The 16,321-nt window shown below is 33.6% G+C and overlaps 1 protein-coding gene across 10 annotated transcripts in view; it reads left to right on the top strand.

Annotated features, from left to right (window-relative positions):
* The window catches only part of GPC5 (glypican 5), a 602,268-nt gene that overhangs the window by 339,469 nt on the left and 246,478 nt on the right, over positions 1-16,321 (top strand). The window contains exon 8 of one of the 10 annotated variants that reach the window (XM_071430987.1): positions 12,869-13,104. The exons of the other annotated variants lie outside the window; for them this stretch is intronic. Coding sequence (XP_071287088.1) covers positions 12,869-12,924 — 56 coding nt within the window. The 3' untranslated portion in view covers positions 12,925-13,104. Of the gene's footprint in view, positions 1-12,868; positions 13,105-16,321 lie in introns of those variants that run through there. 10 annotated transcript variants of the gene reach the window in all.

Genomic DNA, 16,321 nt, shown 5'->3' with positions numbered 1-16,321 from the left:
AGTCCTTTATAAGGTGCTGTGTTTTGGATTTGTGACCAAGCCTACATTAATAACACAGCAATGTACTAGCTATCAAGTGTCAAGGCCATTCCTGCTTTTCACAGTGTCCAGTCACCCTGGGGGCTGAGGAGCCACAGCTGGAACAGCTGCAACCAGGTGACCAAATATCCCACACCCTTCTGGTGCCATGCTGAGCAATGAAAGGAGTGGGGGGCAAGAAGCTGGAAGTGGGGGTGACTTTCAGAGTGATGGTGTTTGTCTTCACACCATTGCATGGAATCCTGCTTTCCTGGAGATGGCTGAACACCTGCCTGCTCGTGGGAAGTGATGAAGGAGCTCCTTGTTTTGCTTTGCATTTGCGATGGCTTTCACTCTTTCTATTAAACTGTTTTTATCTTAATCCATGAGTTTTCTCACATATACCCTTCTGATTCACTCTGTTCTCCCACTGGGGAGGGGTGAACTAGGATCTGTGTGGGGCTGTGTCTGCTGGCCAGGGTTAGACCACACGCCTTCAAAAAATTTTGTCTATTTACTCCACAAACATCTTAGCTTATTTTCCACACTCTTTACTATGTATATACTTCTTTTTTTTTTAATTTGAAAGCTTGAAGAGTGATAGGAATGAATACAGGGATTGTAACTTTGTTCTGTGTCATCATTAAAGAGACCTTTTCAATGGTATTGTGCTTAGTGCAGTTTTCTCAGTTGAAAATAAAATTATACTTGTCCACAATGTATGTGTGCAGGGCTTAAAATAGAAAAGTTTGAGGGATACTAAACCTGCTATCCTTCACCTCTTCACATTACTCTCTTAAGTTCAGTTTAACAGTTTAACATCAAAAGAGAAGATACCAATATACTTTTAAACTCCTGCATAGCAGAAAAGTGATTAGAGAAAAAAACTACATTCAGATGAGGTCATTAGAAATGAGAACAGGAAAAATGGATATGAGAAAGTACTATGGCCACACTAAGTTATTTCAGAGAAATGATTGTTCCTGCCAGTGAGTTTCCTATCTAAGACCAAATGCAACCAAATCTCTCAAATGCAGTGAGGTATGACTTTGTCTGGCATACATCATTAAAGAAATACAATCTTGAATAATATATTTTACATTTATTTTTATCTTTTCTGATAAGATCTGTAGAGATTTTCAGATCTTCCCTTCCAAAGTGTTAACATTCATTCCCTACAAAATTAGGAGCTGATCTTTCCTTGGTGAATAATTGAAATAAAATGTTTACAAAGGAAAATGTAGAAACAGAAGATGTCAAATTACTAAGCGGTGGATTTTTTTAAAACTAAATCAGCATACATCTTTTCTTTTAGTGACATTTATAAGCCATAATTGGGTTTGGAGCTTGACATATTATCACTTCACATCTGAGTCTTAGCAGGTATTTTTTAGAGTAGGCTGTAAGCCCTTCCCAGGTACAAGGCAGTATAAATTGTTTTGAACTTGGACTAATTTCAGAAACATCCTTCCTCTGGCACATCATCTTTTATAAGTTTAGAAGAAATCTTCCAGGTGGATCTACTACCAATAAGGAATAGTTCCAAAGAAGAGAAATTCTGACCTTTTAGGAGGAATCCTTGCTTTTTCTTGAGAAAGCAATAACTTTTCATTTTCTGGCCTCTAAGCCTTTCCTGTTTTATTTGCTGTTTTATTTGTTTGGGCTTTTTCTGTCCATTTATGTAACACAGAATGTGCAACAACTCACTTGTACAAGTGCTTCAATGTTGTGAAAAGCATTCCAGTCTGAATACAGGCTTTTTCTTCTAGTAAATCACTTTTTGGATCTCACCATCCCACCTGTAATTCCAATATCAATATTGGTTCTTCAGAGACTAATTTGCATGCACACATGAATACATCCAAAATAGAAATTAAATAATGTACTTACTTTGTTACCCCTTTTATTTATTTCAACTACAGTAAAACAGTGGCAACCCTGTACTCCATTGGTATTAAATCACATTTCCTACATTAAACTTCTTTAAATCACCAAATGCTTCAAAATTTTCCATTGCTTGTCTTACTTTGCCTTATCCTTAATGAATAGCTGTCTGTTTTCCAGGTTGTCACTCCTATATCTTCCTTTTCTGTAGATTCCAGATTACTCTTTAAAAAATAGCCCTTATTCTTAAGCCCAATTGAAAGACTTCTTCTGAATCTGTTCCCATTTGTTTTATCTTGGGTTCATGGTGACTGTTGTGCCTTTGGTATTCTGACATTTTTATTTTGCTAAAGTGTGTTGGTTTGGAGAATCATAGGAAGGAAGTAAGCCTTTAGTAATTAATCAAAACTAACATCTAAAGGAATAGAATCACTGCTAACAAACACCTTGTCTTCAAATGTATGTGATTAGATAAATGTTATCTATTTTTATAAATCTTAAAGGCACATATGGTGAACTTCAGTAACAGTATTTTACTTCTGTAATTTCTGAAAGTTAACATAGAGCATTGTTGTACCTGCCTATATGCTGCATCGTTAAAATATAGGAAGACCCTCCACAAAATGTATTTGGTAATAAATATTAAGTGAGTGTAAATAAGCCTTTTTCCCTTTACCAGAATTTAGGATTAATACCTTGAATATTTAAAAATTTTCTGATTGAATGCATATATTTTTGATGGTAAAATCATCTTGTCCATCACCAAACCTAACAGAAATCTCTGAAATGTAAGTAACTGAGTTTATCTTGTTTTTGTGTATTCTAACATGGCCCTATCCTTACAGAACTTTTTAAACCTCTCCATATCCCAGAGAAAGGTCTTCAAACAAATGATGTTATTGAACTCCTGAATTAAATCTCAGTGTAACAGTTCCACTAACAGTGTAACTAACTCAGTGCCACTAATATGCTTCTCTCTAAAGTATCAAATTTGAGAGAGAAAAGCACATATGTTAAGGGCTGTATCAAGAAGTATGAAAAACATTTTTTTAGAATGAAACATTCATCCATATAAGCGTGGATATTCTGAAAGGATTAATTTATATTTATATGGATATGAAATGCATTATTTGAAAAGAAACATCCTTAATTTTCAAAATTGTAACCAAACTTTATAGTCCTATTATACAATACTTGAGGAGTATTATAAATTTAATCTTTATTAATTTTTCTTTAAATTTTTAATTGAACATAAGAACTACATCAGAATAAAATTAAAAATCAAATAATCATTAAATTATCTTGTTATGAAATACATAAATTAGTGCATTAAAATCTACAAATAAATAGAAATTTAAATATACTTTGTATTTGTCTATTAGAAACAGAAACCCATAAACGGGGGATATTTTTTATCTTTTAATTAGTCAGTTTTTTCTTCTGTTTTAAGGTGCTGGGGATTACATTATAGAAATTGCGTGTGACACACAATGATTTATTTATTTTATAAATCATTTACTCAATGATTTATTTTAAGATTAAGATAAAAATTATGTAAGTTTATTTAAGAAATGGTATGTTTTTTGTATTTGTTTCCATTTTGCAATGAGTTTAGCATAACATCTATTAGCTACAGGTGATAATCCAAAAGGAAAGATTGTATAATAGCATACTCAGAAATATATGTCAAATTGAAGTCAATGAAAGAATTTTGTATTTTCAGTTGCAAAGTTTCCTATAGATAGTGTTCTTGTCACTTGGATCCATGCTGATCTGTAGATTTAGTAGACTTGAGGACCTTGATATAACCTGCATTTTGCAAACATTAAAAAGACTAAATTAATTCTTACTTTTTCTAAGGTTGCTATGAACTCATATAATTTAAATATGAATGAGATGGAGCATTTGCTATAAAGCATTTTGCAGGCTGAAAGGGAAGATCTTAATTTAATGTGCTACATTTAATATCTAAAAATTTTCAGCTTGTAAAATTCTTTTCTTTCTTTCTTTTGATCCTTTAAAAGGGAAAATGAATGGGTTATTCAATCATTGGTGCTATAATTGTCTCAGATTCTATTACAGAGAATTTTCTATTTGCAGCTTAATCTCTGTCAGGATTCTTTTCTAAATCCTTGTCTTTCAACAAACTGGTTACATTTTTTATTATATTTACAAAGGTTTTTAAGTGCTATTAACTTGCAAAGAAATCAAAATAATGTAAATATATTTGAAAATCTACTTCTTATGTGGAAGAAGTATTTCTGAATTAAATAAAAACAAATCCTTCCTAGAGCAGTTTTCTGACTCTTGAGTAGTTCAGTATTTGTCACTGTATTATAATAGCCTTGGTGGTGTTTTTCCCAGTTTTTAATTGCTGTCATTTCTGCTGATAATGAGTGGGCTGCCTAGAAGTTAAAATAAGAAAAAGTCATTTTTCTGACTAGATAGTCAGATAGACTTGTAAAGACATCTTTAAAGAAACCAGTTTCATATATTGTAATTGCCTTGAACCCTGAGCCTTCTTGCTTTCCTTCTATTTCCTCTCTGTCCTGTGGGAGAGCGAGTGAGAATCTGGGGAGGGGTTTGGCTGTTGCTGAGGTCAGCTCACCACATATACACTGTACAATGATTACACCTATACACACCAGTAGTAAGTGCTACAGAATATCTAAAACCCATTCCAATGACATTTTCATTATATTTTTTTATTCTTCAATGTAACTTGTGTGTGATTTGCCCCCCAAGAAAAATTCTGACATGTTTTACATGACCACATGTCATTAACACATTATCGCTTTTTTTAAAATTTGTTTTAATAATGAACATGAGTTCTTATTAAAGAGTGACTTAAGCTCATACCTAATGTTATTCTATTTGGCTATAATAGGGAAAAGATAATTTTCTTGCAGCTTTTATTTGGCTTACTAAATAAATAAGCCATGTGTGATATCAATCTAGAATTTAACTCTGTGTAGCCACTGTAAGCTATTATGCCCTCATGAATTCCTAAAATATAGAGAAAGATCTTTTCCCTGTGCTGTAAAAACAATGCTCAAATTTGCAATGCATCATACAATAAGGGTCCTAAGTTTTTATGGTCAGAGCAAATTGATTTTTCTACACTCATCAACATTTTTATTAATCCTTTTCTCAGATATATAAGTGAAATGCAGAGCCCAAATTTTATTATTAGCCAGGTTATGTATAACTAATTTTCAGTTCAAATATAAAACAAAATATGGGAGAAATACAGATTTTTTAAAAATTCTTTTCTTATTCAAACAAACTTTACAAAGCTGCATCTCTCCTATCCCTTATAAATGAATATAAGTGATATAAAATGGGATTTGTCTCAATTTAAAGGTCATTTCCTAAATCTAGAGTACTCTAGATTAACTTTTATTCTATCAGGAAAATTGGATAATTATAAATAATTTTTTCTTGATCAAAAACTATGGCATTAATAAAAGCTGGATTATTTTTTCCCCATAGGTAGTTATTTTTTTATGATGACAAGAGAGACACTCTAGATCACTCAGAAAATTGAAGGATGTCTAAATATATTTCTGTTAACATTTGGCTACATGTATAAACCTGATTTTCAAAAAATATCAGGCATTTTAGACAAAGTCATCTTGATTTCTAAATGCCCAAGTTTGTGGTTTTCTTCATGGAAACTGGGATTCTTATAGACTACATCCTCAGAAATAATTATGTGCCTACATATGATTTAATTTTCAAATAAGGAATCAAATTTCTTTCTAAAAACTTATCCATGTACTGTATATTAAAAAATGGAAAACACTGGAAATAATATATTTGAATTTCTGATGGACCAAAGGTATTAAGAAAACCTTAACTTGCAAAAGGGCTGTGTTCAACTGATAAACAAATAGAAATGCATTTTTAGAAAAGAATTGGGAGATTTGAACTTCCAAATATGTGATGAGGCTAGCGATATGTAACAGAACATATAACAACTTTTTGCTTATTGTTTTTAGTTGGTTTGGCACTGTTTTTTTGTCAAAGAAGTTGATACTGGTGGAAACGAACTTCTTCTAAAGCAGTCTACTGGTTCAGTAATGACAGATAATAATAACCTATGCTTTTCTACCAAAGGAAATTTGCATATTTAAAAAATACTGACTATAATAACTTGCATGCTGTGCATTACATAATTATGCATATACAATTTCAATCTTCCTTTTTTAAAAAATAACTATGTTTGTATTTACTTTATCAAACTCTGATAGCGGGGATATTGGCCAAGTTTTCATTATTAACATCTTAGATGTCCTTTGAGAACTCAGTGTTTATGTAAATTTTCTTAGCAACACTGGAGAGCTGAATCTCAAGTACATTTATGAGGGAAATTCTAAGAATAGAAGTAAAGAGATGGAAAATTATTAATATCTCAAGACTGTTTAATGTAGTATAATAATGGCTCCATGTAATTTTCTTCATACTTTTGGTATAGTTTTTCATTTCTAGTCTCGCAGTATAAACATGTATGTTTTCTGTCTGTTCCAGTAAGAGCAATTATTACAAGAACCAAATAAATCTAATCCCCTATGTTCCATTTTTTATCCTGGACAATGCCACTCCTTGCTCAGAACTTAAAGTACTCACATAATTGATTACAAAAGAGGTTTCTAACTTAAGCAGGAAATGGTTTTTGCTGCTTTTCAAGGACAAACTAGGTATTAATATTACAAATGTAGAAGAATGTTTTACAACCTCTAAGGGACTCCTACAGATTTGGCCAGTCAATTATCTGCGGACTTTTAACTGTCTAAAATGGTTCCTCAAAGAAAACAGCTGTCTCATCTTAAGAGTCAGGATGCCCAATAGGGGCTGTGGAAGGAAACATGCCTTCTATGAATAACATGAATTAATTAACTATGAAAGAAATAAAGTCTTAAAATGTGTTTATTTTTCCACAGTATTTAATTTACTGCCATGTGTTTTTTAACTAAGTTTTTGTTGAATACTAACCTTAGCCTCTGGTGAAATCTTTTTTCTACTTACATAGACATGATGAATTTAGTGTCTCAAAAATGTTTGCATTAAGTTTTGCAAAGCAGCAATATGTAATTTTTCATTTTTAAAATTGCTTTCCTATTAAAATATCTATTCAAGAGCAAGATGTCAGGCAATGCTATGAGATCAGGAGACTAAAAAATTCCTATAAATTAAATTTTAGTCAGATTTCTTTAGCCTTTGCTCTGTAACCAGCAATTGGACCCTGTTTGGAATCAGAATGGGTCTTTTGGACAGAAGCTTTATTTTTATTGCATTTGCAAAGGTTTGCTACATTGTCTCTTTCTGAATGGGTGCTACTCACTCTTTCATAAACCAAATATTTTTCTAAGTCTAAGTCTTTGCACTTGCTCAAGTATTCTGTTTTAAAGTGAGATGCTGACGTAGGCACTAGTGTCTTCTTTCTGGTGACCAGTGACAGGACTGAGGGAATGGCCTGAAGTTGTGTCAGGGGAGGTTTAGGTTGGATACCAAGAAATGTTCTCCACCCAGAGGGTGGTTGGGCACTGGAACAGGCCCCCCAGGGCAGTGGTCACAGCGCCAGCCTGACAGAGCTCAAGAAGAATTTGGACAATGCTCTCAAGCACTTGGTGTGGTTCTTGGGGCTGTTCTGCTCTGGGCAGGAGCTGGACTTCAATGACCCTTTTGATTCCTTTCCAACTCAAGATATTCTATTATTCTAATATAAGTGGATTGAAATATCCATTCTTTCCAGTAGCAGCCTATAGTTGATGCCATTACTCCTAGAAGCACTAGTGCTCTGTAGAAACTCAAAGAAACAATTTGGAGCACCAGACTTTTAGTTTGTTGTCTCTTTAGTGCAGTGCATTATCTTCTTCTCTTTTAGGATTAGTACTGTTCTGGTGCCTCTCATTCTGTCTTGATCCAGCTATGCTTTGCAGTGATATTGTGAACCACTTTAATGTGCTTGTGCCTTGCTTACGTACTCTTGCTGCGCTCCAGCAGCACTGGTCTCTCTACGTTCATCCTTTCCAGTTTGTAGCCAAGTGCACCTGCTGCCAAGAGCTCTCATAAATATCTTGTTGTGCTGTCATCTTTCCTACTACTTGTATTGACTTCTGTACCTCTTCAGCAGAGAAGGGAATATTTAACGTGAGAGTGCCCTGACACTTCTGAACAATGATCTGAGGCACAGTACAGATCAGAGGGTTGCTATAATAGATTTTGTTGGCTCTTTTCAGGGTTCCTGTTTAAGCACTGAACAGCAAGTGAACTATTTTATTTGCATTTAGTTACTATCATCTACATACTGTAACACTAATAATGATAAGTAGTCAGACAGGAATAAGATTTCTTTTAGCCCCAAATGCATTTGTTGTAATCAGAGAAGATAATTTAGGGTGAAGTAATGATCATTAATCTAGGATTTCTTAACTGTCTGAAGACCTCCAGCTGCTGTGAGAAAATGGAAGAGCTTTTTTGCTGGAGTAGTTCTTTTGCTGCAGAAACTCTGCAGAGATGAAAAATTTGCCAATTTCTCTTATTTGGTTAATACCAAACACAAAGCACTGCTGGTTCCTTGTGGAGATGTGCCCTGTATTCAGTATGGCCGCTTTGTATCACTCCAAGGCTCAATACTTTACAAAGCGGCATCTCTCCTATCCCTTATAAATTGTATCATTAGATTATTTTTTAATGCTATTTTCTTTTTCTGGAATTGTTTGTGAATTGATTTACATAATATCAGATGCAGGTAGATACTGTGCTGTGAAGAGACTGACCTTTGGCAATATACAACACAAATGGTGAAAATTAAATTACCTTTTCCTCTCTCAGTCTTATAAATCTAATGTTATTATTAGCTGAGGAAATGACATCCAGTAAAAAATATGAGTTTTATCCTGCTAGTGTCCTTTTTAACTTTGTATTTTGCAACCTTTTTTTTTTTTTTGGCTTTATTCATAGCAGAAATTGAGTCTTGTGACCTTTCTTCTGGGTGATTTTTTTACAGTGATTTTAATGCAGTAATTCAAATGCAAACCTATAAAATAGCCTGAAAATAATAATTACTCTAAACAATGCCCCCTCTTCAATATTTGTGAGGTGCTTGCAATATTCTTTGCTCTTATACAATAAATAAATAAACTGAAAGAAGACAGTTTTTAATTGTGAAGCCCCATATTTTTTGGGGGACAGTGCAATGTAAATCTCATTGAGAATGCAATGACTGTGGTGATATGACACCCCAATAGAAATCAGTGTCCTCCTTACAGAATATGGGACTTACAGCTGTGGGAAAAACACCTTGGAATTGATAGGAGATCCTGCAGCAGGCACAGGTCTGTGGCAGCATATGTATAAATAAAAGCCACAGACTCACTGAACTTTCATATTAACAGGAGGACATCAGTGCCTCACTTTGAAAGAAAATACTGGATGCAAGCGTTCACAACAGAGAGTTACTGGACATTTTTCTTTGGCAAATTGTGCTCTTTTCAACAGAAGAGGTGGTCCCTTAGGAGAGTACAAAATAGGATCTAAATTGTAGATTTAGGAGAGTACAAAATAGGATCAGACCCTTTATCTTCCATTCTGCTCAATGTAAGCCTTCTAGTGAAGTTGGACTCACTCCACATCCACTCCTTGGACTCACTGTGTATTTCAGGCTATATTTAACTCCTTTTAAGGTGATTATTTACTTTGTTTATATTGAGTTCTCATCTGTGTTATGGTATATGGTACAGTTATTCTGCCATATAAGATGAAGCTTTAGCAGCTCTGTGAGGATCAATAAGGCAAAACAATAGTATTAATTCTGAAAAACTATTATTCCTTCTGTAAAGCATTACATCTTTATCTCTGCCTTTTATTATGATATAATTAATAATAAGTAGAATAATAACAGTAATACCCTTTTTAAAAATGGTTGATATGAAAGGACTTAAAGCTCTAATGTTTAACCTTGAAAAAATACCCTTTGTACACATGGACATGTTTTTAAAGACTAAAAGTCACTGCAGATTTGCTGACACAGAGTTGTGGACATGTTTAGAAGACTATGGATAACTTAAAATGCTTCTGAGAATTTTGAAATAACGTCAGTCTTTTATGATGAATCTATTGTCATTTGAAATGAGAACAACCATAAAAAGGCACACTGAATCTTTACGTTTATTATTTATTAGTTTCCAAAGCATAAAATAATTTTTAGATTACCATACTTACCTAAACTCCTTTCCTTTCAAAATTTGACACTGATTTTTGATAGTTGAATTACTTTTTCTATGATTTCTCTTTTCTATGCTGCGCTTCAGACTGAAGAACATGTTTACTGTAGAGTTATGAACCTGTGAAACCAAGGGCTACAGTAAAACTGCTGATGCAGTGTTAACTACAGCAGCATGAACAATTTAATAGTTATTTTATTCACAATGAAAATACTTTAAAGGACTTCCTAAGGTATTTTTAAAGGTGGCAGATAGAGGACTGTGGGCCTAGAAGATGAACTAAATGGTCTCATAAACTGCAGCAATACCTTTGTTTAAACTATGACCTTCCTTTTATTTTTTCCTGATAATTATTTATTCTAATTGTTAACCTTCTTGTATCGTATGACCATAAGTAAATATTTATTCTATATAATGAGAATTCTTTGAATTCTTTACATCTGTTTGCTTGGTAAGAATACCACGACATGGTATGTCTGTGGTTCTTGCCTTTATGGGACATGAGAAAAAAACTTAGAGATGGTAACTTGAATAACTTAAGGCACATTATTATGTTAATTGATTTGTCCTGATCCAAAATAGTTATTCTAAATTAAACTAAAATTAGAGAGGAAAGTAAAGTGAGAACAGTGTCAGAACAGTTCTGGAAGGAACTGTGTGGTCAGTAAGGTGTTTGAGTTAGGGAAGGAAAGAAAATTAGAGAAATGAACTATGATTGGTTCATTTGGATACCGATACCCTGTTAATCAGTCTTGAAAGTAAAATCAGAACTAATCTCCTTTATGTGTTTCCCTATATTTATTCCTGAAATCATTGGGTCTGGGAGACATTCTTGCTGTGAGATGATTTGAGCTTGTTTTGACACATATGATCAATCACAGGACTGATACAAAGAAATCCTTACTGTTTCTCTCAATGTATTTCAGTGTAGAGTCAATAATTATCAAAGTAACACAGAAACATAGAAATGAAGAAGAGTACACATACAAGAAGATACAATAGAATCCGCTTAGCCATCTTCTCTCAAGATTTAAAATTGATGTTTCCCCACAAATTTACATAATTTCTCCAAGGATATCTTTTGCCTTTACTCATCCTTCCCTTTGCCAGGATTTTAATTTTATTACTGACATATTAGTATGTTAAAATACAATTTAGAACTTTAGGACCCTTAGATTCTTGCCATTGGCAGATATCTAAAGTTGCAAGGTGTGTCTTTCTCTGTCTTTTAATTATATTAATGAACTCAGAATGAATGACAGAGTTTTGTAGATTATTTATAGTTTCAAAGATCTCCTGAGTCCTTTTGATGCACACTTACTATGCTTCATTTGTTCTCCTAAAAAAATCTCACAGAAAACATTTTGAATAGTTTTTGAATACTGCAACATTTTGGTAAGAAAATGTACAGCTGAAGCAGATAAGATAAAAGGATAATATTTACAGTGGATGGGGTATCAAGTATTGCATTTGCTGTTTCTCAATTGACGCATTGTATTAAGCAAATTCATTTTTGCAGTGTCTCAAATGTCTTCTTTTCAGTGTACAATGAGAAGTTGTATTTTCTTTTCATGAAATAAATCACAATATAATTTCTCAATTCCCACTTTTTCCCATCCCATAGGCCATAGTTTTGTATTCTCCTGTCTCTCTCTTCATCCTAAAACCAAAAAGAACCAAAAACTCCAAATAAAAACGCGCAATGAAAAAACCCCAACCCTTCTGTAAAAGGTTTATTTTATGAGCTGATAATTTTAACATATTCAGGGAATATAATTTTTTTTCTCAGATTTAAAAATAAAGTTAAGTAGCAATACCTTTGTCAAAGACCAAGTTGATAGTGACAAATGAGACTCAAGTAAAATATGGAACTCCATGTCATCCTGTCTGTCCTCCTGTTAATGCAGAAATGTTTCTCAAAGGGTATATTAAATAATAAATCCCATTTGGCTTTAATAATTTTAGTAGTGTAATTCCTACTCCTTCTCTTCTGGGATCATAGCATAGCACAGGAAATCTCCTAGGACCTAATTCTGCCAGTTTTACCCTGAACAGTCATTTAATCCACCATAATCCCATGGAAATAATTTTAGGGATTTGTAAAGGAAGGTGCTAGTCAAAATGAAAGATATGTCCTATACAAACAAGTTATGATTGCTATTTTTAACTTTCTAAAATAATTTTACTTCTAATGTGTACTCTTAATTCAAAATGTGTTGTGGGAAGAGGAGGAAGACAGGTTATTCACTTTGATTATTTACAAATCTTCATAGTTTTCACTTTTGCAAGTCATAGGTAATCAAGGTGATGTAATTTCTCTTACAAATCACTGCTCTTCCCTGCTTATTGATTGGTCAAACATTATACTTCTCTGATTAAGGTTTCTTCTTCTGTGTGTGGAAATCTGAAGGAAAAAGAACTACCTCAGTCATTTCCAAAATTGAGAAAAAATAAGGGGAATTTTTCCCACTTATTGTTCCATTAAACATGTCTGTGAAGAATTTCCACAATTTGAAGCAGTTTGTGTGCTGATTATCAGCAAATTCTGTGACTGTCAACCCATCCAGATCTGACCTATTTAAAATACTAAACCTATTAAAAAACCTATTGAGCAGTAAATTTCAACACAGTAGCATAATTTTCCTGGTGTACTGTTAATATGTGTGTAAGTGCAATGGTAATTCTCCACACAGAGCATGGTGCAACTTGAGTAGAAATATTTACAATTTCTTTTCTAGGGGAATACTTGTTGGCTTTGAAGCAGGAGACCAGAACAGGAGACAAGATAAGATAATTATATTTGCATTTCTCACTTTTACTAGTCATTAAATGCTGATCTTATTTCATTTGACAAGGCAAGCAAGATACAGTCTCCCATTTTATAAATGTTGCATGGGCATTTTTCATTTTTTACCCATACTACTGAAATGAAGATACTCATTCAGGATTCTTTAGAGGATCTGTTTATTGTATTCCTTTTCAAAGACAAATAAACCTCATTGACAAAATTCTGCTTTGTAGAATTTCTAGCTTTGGAACATCAGTATATTTACCTATAATGTACAGAGAAGAAGATATCCTTAAGTCATGATCCTATTTCACCAGGGGGGTTTCTGGAAGAAACAAATGTGTTAAATACTCAATTAATTCTGTTGACATTTTGGTTCCAAAACCCAGACAATCTACTTTCTTCTTTCAGGCTTGAGTCCTTGCTCATAGTTTTCCTGAATATAGTGTGTAATTACTTTTAAATTGCTACAGTGATTTCCTTCAAGAACACCTGGTGGATGATGCCTCATATTTATCTGTCCCTGTAGGGACAGATAAATATGAGGTATTCCCCTGTAGGGGACGTGTGGGCAGAATTACACTTCACCTATATAAGCATTCCTGTTCTGCACTACTCCAATATATAAGATATTTTCTCAGATGAACTTAATATCTCTGTCCATCTTAAACACAGATTAGAGATTCTGAGTTTTCTAAAATAGAAAATTTGCTTGGAAACAATAGGTATTTGCATTTTCAACAGCTATTTCATTTTAATTTTACTTGAATATCTAGTCCATCAAAACATAATCTCTCCTTTCAGAGGCTTTCTTCTCAAAGCCTTATTAGCCATGAATCAAATACTGCATTATTTCCTCACACAAATAACAACTGAAGTCATTAGTGGAAGACAAAGCATCAGAATGAAAAGAAAGATTGGAAGGACAGCAAGTTAGAAGGTTAAAAATAACCATGGAAAACAGTATAGCTACCTGTGATAAATTACTAGAGCGGAGCTTGGAATCTGGCCTTCTCCTTCCACAAAATTAAGAAAGCTTGGCAAGACCTTTTAGCTGCAGAACTAGTTAAAAGTGGTCCTGTGCTTTTATTCTGAAAGAGTGCTAAAGCACAGAAATGCTGGCTTTACCTTTCTTTTTCATTATTATGAACTGTATTTTTCCATTTCATAATTTTTCAGCCATAGGGCCTTCAAAATAGCTTTTCATTTAATTAAATCAAATCAATTTAAATTAAATAATGTGTCTTCTTTTGAGGAAATTTATTTAATTATACATGGTTTTAAAATATTAATTACTTGTGGCCCATATTTTAAAGGAGTAACTGGCATTGGCCATAGATTGATTATTTCCTAGTCCTACTTTCTGTCCCAGGAAATCCAGAATTCAGTTGGATCTTGCAGCCTACCCCGAAACACAGGGAGACATAAAATTAACCCATTTGTCTGTTGATAAAACTGGATTAAATAAAAAGGGAAAAAAAGTGTTTCTGGATGACTTATCTTGGGCCCAGAAAATAACCTGCTTGACTGCTGTCATCCAGACTTAGTTCAATCAAAACTTACCTCTGGAGTGTAGTTTTGTTACAAGCAATAATGAATGACCTAAGGGTGTAAGAAAGACAGAATTGTAGGTAGATAAAAATCAATTAGATCTATTTTGTTAATTTTGAATTACTTTATATGTGGCTGATACAAAACCTACTGACTTCTGACCTACTGTGTTTCCAGCATAGCAGTTTCAGATTTGTAGAAGCCGATACGTGAGCAGACATTGGCACTGTCTTGCTTGGTGAGGACAGAAAGTTCCTTCTTCAAATATCCATGGTAAAATGGGGTCCATCCTAATACTAGTGGAGAATTTGTTTTGTCTGGAGTGTCTGTGAGAGCCAGTCTTGGACTCACACTTGAAGGAGCAAACGGAGGTCAACATGCTGAACATGTGAATCTAATGAAGACTTTATTTCACTTAATGCTGGATCAGCATCTATCAGAAGTCATGTGAATATTCCAATTCCTGTCAGAGGACTAGGCCAGTCACTGCTGTTGTTTATTCAATTTCAGATTTCACATGGATTGGGAATTTTCTGACTCTCTCTGCTGAGGATACATGAGAAAATCATGTTTTATTTGAAGTAAAGGGGAGATGAGTAAAGCTTCTAAGTGTTATTGGGAGGAGCTAAATAAGATAAATAAATAATCATTACTTGTATATTAGAAATATAAGATATGTAAAAAAAAAATAATGCTTGCATGATTACTTCATCAATTGAATTGTTCATTAATAGTGGGATTCATTCAGTAATAGGGTAAACTGTCCCTCATGCCATAATGAAAAGAAAATTAAATTAAACTATTTCCATTTTTACATGCAAAGAGTGCCCAGAAGCAAACATGTTTCATTGTAGTTATTACCTCCTTCCTGATCCAGTTATATCCTTTATACTGCATTGTATTCAGAAACAAATTAAAATAATTTAATTGAGATTTTCAAAGTCAAACACATGGAAGTTAGGAAAAAATAGAGGTGGACCTTAATTTTTGTCCTGTGTGCTTGAATGTACTAGGATCCTGTGGAAATGCTCATAAGGTAGGAACTTACTACCCTGTACCACAAGCTTTTATAATGTTGAATTTCAGGACAATTTCTTAACACTTGGTCCTTCAGGAACATAGTAAACATTTCCTGTGTGCAATTTAAGTCTTCTTGTCCTATAGACACCGTTGCTTTCACATATATAACAACAATATTACATCTGCCATCTAAGTATCTGAACCAAAGGACTATCCTAGAAACCAAAGAAAGATGGTCAGAAAAAAGTCAGTTTGTCCTCAGGTTCTTTTTTTCTGACCTGAGATTTAAATGATCTCTACCTTCCCAAAATCTGGATACTAACTAACTGTGACCTATGGCATTTGGAAAGACCACGTTGTTCCTTTTATACCTTGCTGCTCTCCCTTTGAGTTTCTAGTTTAAAAGGCATAGTTTCTATTGCTTGATTGGAAATACAAATTGAATTCCTAAATGATGTCTTTGGCAGTGCTTGACATACAGGAACCATTTTCTAGTAGTACAGGGACTAGGGAAAAATGTTGGCAATTTAACTGTTTGCACTTTAGAAGAAGCTCAAAACATCATGGAGAAAATGGCATCTCTGTAATAGAGAATCTCCATGCAAAACACAGAAAACTTTCATACTAGAACTATGAGGAGAGGGTCTAAGTACAAGGTTCATGGTTAGTGTCCCAAGAAACATTGCAGTAAACTGTTAAAAAAGTTACTGCATTCTTATTTACTGCTTTCTAGAGAGAGATGGGAAAATAAGGTTCACTGTTAGGCTGAATAGCAGAGGGAAAAAGGCATCACTGCTAAAAATGGTATTAAAAAAGAAAAGAAACTTTTTTT

Source organism: Agelaius tricolor, unplaced genomic scaffold (assembly GCF_023055355.1).
Source record: "Agelaius tricolor isolate 1412-34295 unplaced genomic scaffold, bAgeTri1.0.p SCAF_7, whole genome shotgun sequence".
Taxonomy (NCBI): domain Eukaryota; kingdom Metazoa; phylum Chordata; class Aves; order Passeriformes; family Icteridae; genus Agelaius; species Agelaius tricolor.
This window is presented reverse-complemented; position numbering and strand designations above follow the sequence as displayed.